Source organism: Spinacia oleracea, chromosome 4 (assembly GCF_020520425.1).
Source record: "Spinacia oleracea cultivar Varoflay chromosome 4, BTI_SOV_V1, whole genome shotgun sequence".
Classification (NCBI taxonomy): domain Eukaryota; kingdom Viridiplantae; phylum Streptophyta; class Magnoliopsida; order Caryophyllales; family Amaranthaceae; genus Spinacia; species Spinacia oleracea.
Window position 1 is genome coordinate 6,462,974 of NC_079490.1, and position 9,106 is coordinate 6,472,079.

The following is a 9,106-nucleotide window of genomic DNA, read 5'->3' on the forward strand; positions in this document are numbered from 1 at the left end:
TAAAAGTAAAAGTTAGGTTTGATACGACGGAAGACTGTCTTAACTTTTAGAACAATTTCCATAACTTTAACCTACAGAACCACAACTTTAACTATTGCATGATTCACATTAGCCGAAGAAAGGGAGAAGTATAAAAGTCAGACTTTTAGCGGTTAAAGTTAAGTTAATAAAAGTAAAAGTTAGGTTTGAGATGAAAAAGATTGTCTTAACGTTTAGAACAATTTCCATAACTTTAACCTACAAAACTACAACTTTAACACAGAAAACTACAATGTGTGCAATAAAAAGATTGGATGACTCACATTAGCTGGAAAAGGTAGAAATATAAAAGTCAGACTTTTAATCGTTAAAGTTAAGTTATTAAAAGTAAAAGTTAGGCTTGGTACGACGGAAGAATATCTTAACTTTTAGAATAATTTCCATAACTTTAACCTACATAACCACAATTTTAGAATAAAGTAAAATTAATGTAACTTTTAACAGGATTCCTAATAGGATTCCATAAACTCTATAAATAGGATTCCAAAACCCTTTCCATAAACTCTATAAATAGGTGCCTAGGGTCACATATTTTCATAGATTGTTCAAGTATTCAAAGTGAGTTTTTGAGAGAAAATTCAGACACATTTCTTGACTATAAGTGCCGAAAATCTTTAGTACCTTAAGGGCGATTCTAGTTGGTCAATCTTAAGGCGGATCCGGACGTGCTGTGGACTATCTACGGAGGGACGACACTTGGAGTCCTAAAGACTTGTTCTTGTTCGGTTCGGGCGCAGCTAAGGAAGACACGCAACAAAGAGTATGCATCTAAACTATGCTATATGATTATGTGTAAATAATATGTATTTCTGGCTAAATGGTTTTTCCGCATGATTTATGAATTGTCATATGTATCATAACCTAACAGTGGTATCACGAGCCTCTTATTATTTTCATAATCTAAATTGCATGAACATGGTTAAATATTACAAATTTGCAAGAATTAAAAGGGGTGATTAATTTTCGTAATTGTTAATTAATTGCAAATTGCGTTTATTTAATTATACGTACGCAGTTTTTCGGCAGTTTCTTCGTTACTCATCCAAATCGAGTGATTTTTGTGTCAATTCCGCATGTAAAAGGCATTCTAAAATTTTGACAAAAATAGTCTTTTTCTGCCGAACCCAGAATTCTCAAATTCGAAGCCTAACTATGACTTTTCGAAGCTTTTAGTTTTTCGAATGCAAAATTTCGTAAATTTAAGATGTTAAATTAAATATTTGCGATTCTTGTTGATAAATCTTGAATTTTTGATTGACCTACTGTATATGTTTAACAAGTTTGAATGCCTAGCCTTGTTAATTATGCAATCTAATTTGTAATTATGATTGATTTGTTGAAAATTAGAATAATTTAGAATTAATTTGATTTTCATAATTAATTATAATTTAATTAGAAACCTATGATTAAAAACCACCATAAAAATTGTAAATTTATGATAAATTTTAAATTTTTATGACCTAGGCTTGAATCCATGACAATCGGAAATCAATTGAATAATAAAATTTCGATTTTTCGCCCTAAAATTATGAAATTAATATTAATTTATTAATTTGTCATTAATTTTAAATATAAATTTTAAATTTTTATGCGATTCGTTCATATAACTTGCACGCACAAAGCAATGGACGCTTCGTGTTACCCTTAAGGGGTGTTGTATAGTGCGGGCATGCGACGACGAGCAAGGGAGCTCGTCGCCCGTGCGGCACGAATGCAATGAGCAGGGGCATGGTGCACGAGCACAAGGCAGCAGCCCTGCCTTGTGTCGTGGGCCACGAGCTATGGATGAATGGGCATGGGCGAAGGCAAGGCATGGCAGTCGCGTGTGGGCAGCAAGCGAGCTGCGCCACAACGCGCACTGCCTTGCGCAAGCGCGCGCAGCCTCGCGCGCAGCGAGCGCAAGCTCGCGTGCCACGAGCGCTGCGCCCAGCGTTGATCGCGCGCAATTGCTCGCGCACAGCGAGCGATGGCTCGCGTGCATCAAGCGCTGGAGCGCGCGCAGCAAGCGCTGGCGAGCGCGCACAGCGAGCGATGGCTCGCGTGCGTCGAGCGCTGGCGCGCGCGCAGCGAGCACCACTTGTGCGATGGCTTGCGATGGGAAGATGCAGCAGCTATGCGACGAGCGCATGGGCTGCGCGCACATGGCCAGCGATGGCTGTGTGCGTGTGGCCCATGGGCGTGCGATGCGTAGGGTGTTTGCGTTGCGATTAGATCGGTTTGAATGTTTAATTTGAAATTTTCAGTTTACGTAATTTTAATTAATTTTAAAAATTAATAATTTAAATTATTTTCTTGGATTTTAATTTTGAATATTGTAATTATAATAAATTTTATTTATTCTAATTATTTTACTAAAATTAAAATCATGAATTAATTTAAATACGACTGAAATTAAATTAAACTTTTTGGATTCAATTATAAATTTATATGAGCTTTAAATTTTAATTAAATTTGTATGTTTCCGGTTAGACTAGAAATACATTTTTATGTTTAAAATTAGTAAAGCATATGAATTTATTGGTTTAAGTGGGAACTAAAACCAATAAAATTTATTCTATCATCCTGTCCTTCAACTATACATGATGTTGATGAAAAGGGTCAGAGCATCCTCCATATTGCAGTCAGATACGCGAGAGCTGATGTTTTCTCTTATTTAACCAAACAGAAGGAAGTTGAGAAGATATTCTATCTGAAAGATGGACAGGGTAAAACTTTTATGGATTTGGCGAATGAGCTCAAAAGAAGATTTGCTGACTGAAAAAACGTAATCTTATGGTATGGCTTTGGAGTTTTTAACATTTAGAGCTTTTTAAAAAAAAATTGTAGTTGTTCTGTACTGCAATTAAAAGAGCTAACTTTCTGCATTATGGAATGCCAATTACCAAGGTTATTAATGTGAAAATGTTTTCTAGTTTAATTTGTTACATCCGCAGCGTAAATATGCAAGTACATGTTATGTAATTACTTGTAGTATTTTAATAGAGTGAACAAAATACCCTCTGGGGAAGAAGAAAAAGGTGACAGCTACATCAGCAAGTAAAAACAGAACATATATTTCATGGCAACTTCCATAAGAACTAAAAGACACATTACCTTCACTAATTTGTCTTCAATTTCCTCATGACAGTGAACTAAAAATCCACTCAGAAGAACGTATCTAGCACTCCTGTGTGTGCTTGGTGGACCATGCTTGTGTTGCTGAAGGAAGAAAAAGGCGACGACTACACACGGCAACTTGTAACTAAAGTCAATCCATCAAACAATGAGATGATATAATGCATTGTACGGAGTCGTAATCTTAGCTTCAAAGAAAAATGATGGTTGACTCCGAACAGGAAAAACGACTTAAAAGTCTATGAACGAATTTCCAGCCACAATCTGAATTTCAGAAGAACATAAAAGTAGCAGTGGTAAGCTCACTAAGCTATACTTCAAAATTCTATTCCTTCCTTTTTAATGGAGGACATAGGGTGTTGGATGTTTATGAAAAAACCATTTTTAGCGGCGTTGATGAAATGCAGTAACCACGGTGTTGGATGGGATCAACTCTTAGTTGCTGCCGAACAAGGTCACACGAAGGAAATGCTACGTATCTTGAGGAGTGATCCAGAACTCATTTTCACAGCAGATGTGGTTGGAGAAACTGTTGTTCATGTGGTTGCAAGAGCTGGACATGCGCTCACTATTACTAAGTTGATGCAGACATTCATGAGACATCATTGGATGAAGGTGTTGCTTAAGAAAAATGTAGACGGGGATACGGCCATTAAACACAATCACAAGGAGGCAGCTTACAGGTTGGGGGACCGACAGGAGTTTGCCAAGGATGAATTGAACAAGGATGGAATATCTCCGTGGGACCTTGATAAAGAGGCCGGGTATTGTTCAGGAGTAGCAGATATTGAAATGAGACTAGCAATGGCAGACATTGAATTAGATGAGCTATATAAGGTGAAGTGGATTGAAGGCACCCCAATAGGTGTAAGGGGTGCTTTTTTGAAGGCCTCCGCAAATGGAGTCATCAAAACAAAGCATATAGAGTTGGAACTTGATCGATCTGGAGGAAATTTACTCCATATTATTGCTGCAAAACCAGGCAAGGTTGATATACTAAAGTTGCTAGTCAAGTTTATGAATAACTCTGAGTTAGCTAGTTTACCACTTGAAAGGAACAAAGCTGGTGATACTGCTTTGCACCTTGCCCTTAATAAGGGCAGAGATGAAGCCTCTGCACTCTACTTGATAGAGGTGGCACCCAAGTCCGCTTACTTGCTTAACCAAGATGGAGTATCGCCATTGCACTTGGCAATTGAACTACATTACAATGATATAGTGAGGCGCATCTTCCAACTACTTCCAGGGACTAGGATTGACTCGTCCATCAAAAAGAGTCTGCTTAGAGCTAAGAATGCGTCAGTTGTACACGCTGCTGTAAGATCTAGAAATCTCGGTATGACTCTTTTTTTCATTTACTGTGATCTGCATCTAACAAATAATGCCTGCTTATCTGGTTTTCCTAGAAGACTTATTACATGATTATGATTACTCTCTTTTTTTCCCCTTTTGTTTACTGCTAAATTAGGCATATTGGAAAGAGTAATGGAGGAATTACCCGGTTCTATTGACTCGCTAAATGAAGAAGGATGGAAGCCACTATCATATGCAGCATATGAAGGTTACCTAGAAGAAGTTCACTTCTTCCTGAACAATTTTCCAGATTCTGCTAGGAAATGCGACAGAGATGGCTCTTTCCCAATACAGAAGGCAGTTGGTGCAGGACATGTTCACATTGTGGAAGAGTTTATATCATCATGTCCCTTAACTATACACGATGTTGATAAAAGAGGTCGAAGCATTCTTCATATTGCTGTTAAATATGCAAGACCTGATGTTTTCTCTTATTTAACAAAGAAGAAGGAAGTTCAAAAGATATTCTATTTGAAAGATCAGGAAGGTAAAACTTTTATGGATTTTGCTACACAGCTGGAGAATCGATTTAAGGCCTAATTTTCATAACATTGAGCAGTGATTGTAATTGTTTATGAACTTTTAGTTTTGTACAGTATGAAAGAAGAAAGCTCTAAAGTTGTAATGTTATGGTTTATTATGTTGTATTTTCAATATGGTAAGAGTTTAATTGTTTGATTTTGAAATGTTTTATGGGTTCCTAAATACTCTACTCTATTAGTTAGTTTATTGAGAGAATATATGTTTTCCCTGTGTTCCGGTGTTGTAAAGATGGAAACAATGGGCTTCGAATGAAGGTCCTTTCGTATGTGTTGAAGATCTTGCTTGTTTGAATGAGTAGAGTCCGAATTCACCTGCACAAGAGCAAAGTCACTAGCCTCGGGGGTGTTTCCGAGGAAAGCCCCTCCGATGCCTAAGTAAGAACGATGCTCGGATTCTAGAGAGAAGTTCTCTAGAAGAGTAGTCTTAAGGCGATAAATTGGACGTACCTTGAGGTGTGAGCCTTGGCGGCCTATTTATAGTGTTTGCATAATAAATGCCCATAGGTCATTTATTGCTTTTGGGCCTTGGGCCTTGATGGATGGCTGACTAGCCATTGGTAGGTTTAATGTTGTTTGTTTAGAGCCATTGGGCTTTGGACTTAGTGGCCCAATTGAGAATCAATTGGGAGCCCAAACAACATGCCCCCCAGACCCGGTCCATTTAGAATTAAATGGGTGGGTTTCCAGTTGTCAGAAGACCAAAAGTTCCCTCTTTTTTTTTGAAAAGGGATGATTTGCATTGATGACAAGTGTTGGGAGTTGTATTGTGTCGTGGAGATCGTGGGTCGAAAGGAAGTTGATACGCTTCCCTTTTCTATAAATACCAGGCGCTAAACTTCCTTCAAACTTTACTTTCTCTCTCTTTTAAACAAACTTCTTCTCTTTTCCCGGCGATCGTGGTTTTCGAGTTTCTTCAGATCTACGAAATTCGACCAGCTTTAGACTTCGGGAACTTGTGTTGTTCGTTTTATCGACGAATTCCGCTTCGGAAAAAGGTAATTTGTTTCTGAATTCTCCTTACTTCTTCGTTCTTCCTTCTACTCCTCAATCTAAACCCTAGACCGAGAATTCGCGACCATGGCAAAGAATAGGGGCAAAAGCAAGTTCGTCGTTGGCTCCTCTAGTGAGAGGGAGAATGTGCCTTCGGGAAGGTTACAGAAATCTTCGAGGGGTCGGCCTTCGGAGAGGCCGGTGGAGAGGCGTTCGACTGGTTGGGATGCTTCCAAAGATGATGTTGTTGGCGGGTCTAGCGTGTCTGAACGCGCAACTTCTGGTAAGAAGGCTGGTTCTTCGGGTGTGCGCCGTCCTTACCCTGAGTTTCCAGTTCATTGGACTGAAGCTGATCCGCAGGGCAAGTATGCCCCGATCTTGCATGAGACCACTAAGATCGATGGTCCGTTGGAGAAATCGGTCAGTGGTGACTGGTTGGTGGAGGCGAAGCTGGGGAACTACCATCGGAGGGCCGAGGAGTTATACGGAATCCAGCACGCCTTGGGGTACTGGTGCGAGCTTCCCGATCAGGAGCGTCCTCGGGTGACTCATCCGCCTAGGGGGTTCATCTCTGTGTATACTCATCACTTGGAGAACGGTCTCCGCTTTCCCTTGGATCCATTCATTTCCGAGCTCCTGGTGTCGTACAACATCAGTTTGGCCCAACTTACCCCCAAATCTATGAGGCACATCATCGGATTTAGATGGGTGTGCGATTTTGTTAACTTTCCCTGTTCTGTCGCCGTGTTTCGGGATCTCCACGATCTGTCTTTCAATCACGCTTCCAAGGGGGATGGGTATGGTTGGTGGACCATCATCAACAAAAAGTCCCGAAGGAAGGGGGAGCCGAACTACATTACGGCCTACCCTTACCTCAGCTCTGACCATAATTGGAAGACGGAGTGGTTGTTCGTTCGTGTGCCGACAGATCCGAAGCATCCCAATTTTTATCGCCCTCCGAAGTGGTTTGTGACTCCTGATCCTGATATGCGAAGCGTGGCTGCTCCGGATCGGAACCATCACCACTACGTGGATCTCCTCCAGTGGTTTTTGGCTCGGGAGGACAACTACAAACTGCCGTCTAACTGGCTCCCGAACCTCAACTATATCTTGCGGGAGGACATTCTTGCTGTTGCCGGTCTCAGCAGGATTTTTGACAGGGGTAGGTGTCTTTCGGCTGGGACCGTGCTTTAGTAAGTTTGTCCTCCTCCTTTTTGTCTTGTTTTATTGACTTTGTTTTGTGCTTTGTTTCTGCAGAGTACGGCTTTAGCTGCATTGATCCTGTGGTTTTGGGCATCTCTTTGGATCTGAAGACTATTCACGACTCGGCTCCTGATTACAAGTTCGGGAAAGAGAATCCTCGTAATCCTCGCTTGAAGGATTACGTGCTGTCTCCTTCGGGTGTCGCTCGGATATCTGAAGTTCGAGCTGATCCGTGGGATTCTGCCTCCTCTCCCGAAGCTGTTCCAGTGAAGGTCGTGCTTCCTGATTTGAGGACAACCTCAGATCCGGTGAGTGTTTCTATATCCCGAAGTCTTTTGTTTGTCTTTCTTTCTGGTTGGCCGTCGGCTAACGTCTTGGTCCTGGACCATCTTTTTAGGGTCCTGGGAATGACGCTGTGCCGCGTGCCGTTCCTTCGGTTTCATCTCCGGCTCGGATAGATATCTCTTTATCTAGGAACCGGGTACTTCACGGTTTTTTCTTTATTTCTTCCTTTGTCTTCTTTTACATTTATTGACCCTTGGTCTCCTCTTTTTAGGATCAACGCAAAAGGAAGGGTAGCACTCTTTTGAGGCCTTCCGCGCATCCGAAGAAAGCGAAGGCTTCTCAGTCCTCGGAGAAGGTATTTGCTCCGACTTGGAGTTTTTTGTAGTCCGTTTTTCCCTTCTTCTTCTTTTTCCTTGAAGCTGATCTCTGAACGCCTGTTTTGTAGGAAACGGTTTCGGAAGACATGCCTCCTCCCAAGAATCTCCTTCACTTCATGCCCTTGCCAGGGCAGAAGTTGAAGAGTGTGGTGGTTGCGGAACCGCCGCCCGTGGATCAACCGTTGGCTGAGGAAGATACCATCCCCTCTCCGCTGAAGCCGTCTACTGCTTTAGGGATCGAGATCCAGGATATCACCAAGGTGATGGAGGCGATTGAAGCCGACCTTGTTCCTGGCTCGGATGCCCCTATTGTGGTCGAGCAGAAGGAGGAATCTGCTGACGTTTCTCTCGAAAGAGAGAAAAGTCCAGATAAGGAGATGGTGGACCTCACCGAAGCTCACATTGAGGTTCCCGAAGCTGAGAAGGAGGTCCCTTCTGCTGAGGAGGAGCAGCCCGAACAGGGTCTGACGAGGAAGAGGCGCCACTCGACCTTGGGCTCTACTTCGACCTCGGCCCTGGATAGACTGATCCACGCTGACCCTTGCTCGGATGTTCCGCTGAAACGGATCCCCGAGGAGGTGAGGGAGGCGATGGCTCGCTATGCTAGGGCTCCGGTTTTGGGGGAGAACCCCATGGCTCATGTGGGATCTTTGGTGGGTCCCGAAGCTGCTCGGGAGAATCTTCTTCGGGCCAACCCGCAGTGGAGGGTTCCTGGTGAAGGAAATAATGCCCTTGGTCCAAGTATGCATTCTATGTTAAGTCTAATAAATGCGGTTCAGTATTAATTAACAAGTTAATAATTCAGTGAGATCAAGTGAGCTGAATGCCTAGCTAGAGGCCGCTTCAGTTCAAGTGGAATTAATGATATTAATCCACAGCTTACTCTTGACTGAACCCGTAGGGTCACACAAATAGTACGTAAACGGATCAAGTATTTAATGGCATTAAATGCTCCATCTATGAATATTCGGAACCGACGGATCTTGGTTTCAGTGGGAGCTAAGATCGTCACAGGCAAGAAATGAATACTCCGGAAACGATGATATTGCCGGAAACGGAAATATGGATCGTATCGGAAATATGAATATTATCCAAGTCGTAGATGTTACCGGAAACGGAAACATGGTACGTATCGGAAAATATTATTGGAAATGGAAATATTACCAGAATCGGAAATATTGCCGGAAACGGAAATATTGTCAG

General features: G+C 41.9%; 1 protein-coding gene across 3 annotated transcripts; it reads left to right on the forward strand.

Annotated features, from left to right (window-relative positions):
• Window positions 1-3,045: 3,045 nt before the first annotated feature.
• LOC110776872 (protein ACCELERATED CELL DEATH 6-like) lies at window positions 3,046-5,261 on the forward strand. 3 transcript variants are annotated; one of them, XM_056827469.1, is made up of 3 exons: window positions 3,046-3,449; window positions 3,542-4,489; window positions 4,622-5,261. In XM_056827469.1, exons 2-3 carry the CDS (start codon window positions 3,550-3,552, stop codon window positions 5,044-5,046), a joined length of 1,365 nt encoding a protein of 454 aa, XP_056683447.1. In that variant the 5' UTR covers window positions 3,046-3,449; window positions 3,542-3,549; the 3' UTR covers window positions 5,047-5,261. The 3 variants fall into 3 exon arrangements, with proteins under 3 accessions (XP_056683447.1, XP_056683446.1, XP_056683448.1); XM_056827470.1 differs by having other exon boundaries at window positions 3,049-3,449; window positions 3,561-4,489; XM_056827468.1 differs by having other exon boundaries at window positions 3,046-4,489.
• Window positions 5,262-9,106: the final 3,845 nt, after the last annotated feature.

What these genes read in the sequence shown, in the direction of transcription:
- LOC110776872 (XM_056827468.1), top strand. Translation starts at nt 3,496, where the DNA reads ATGGAGGACATAGGGTGTTGGATGTTTATGAAAAAACCATTTTTAGCG. An exon ending in TGTAAGATCTAGAAATCTCG is followed by an intron (nt 4,490 to 4,621) that starts GTATGACTCTTT and finishes CTGCTAAATTAG; the next exon opens with GCATATTGGAAAGAGTAATG.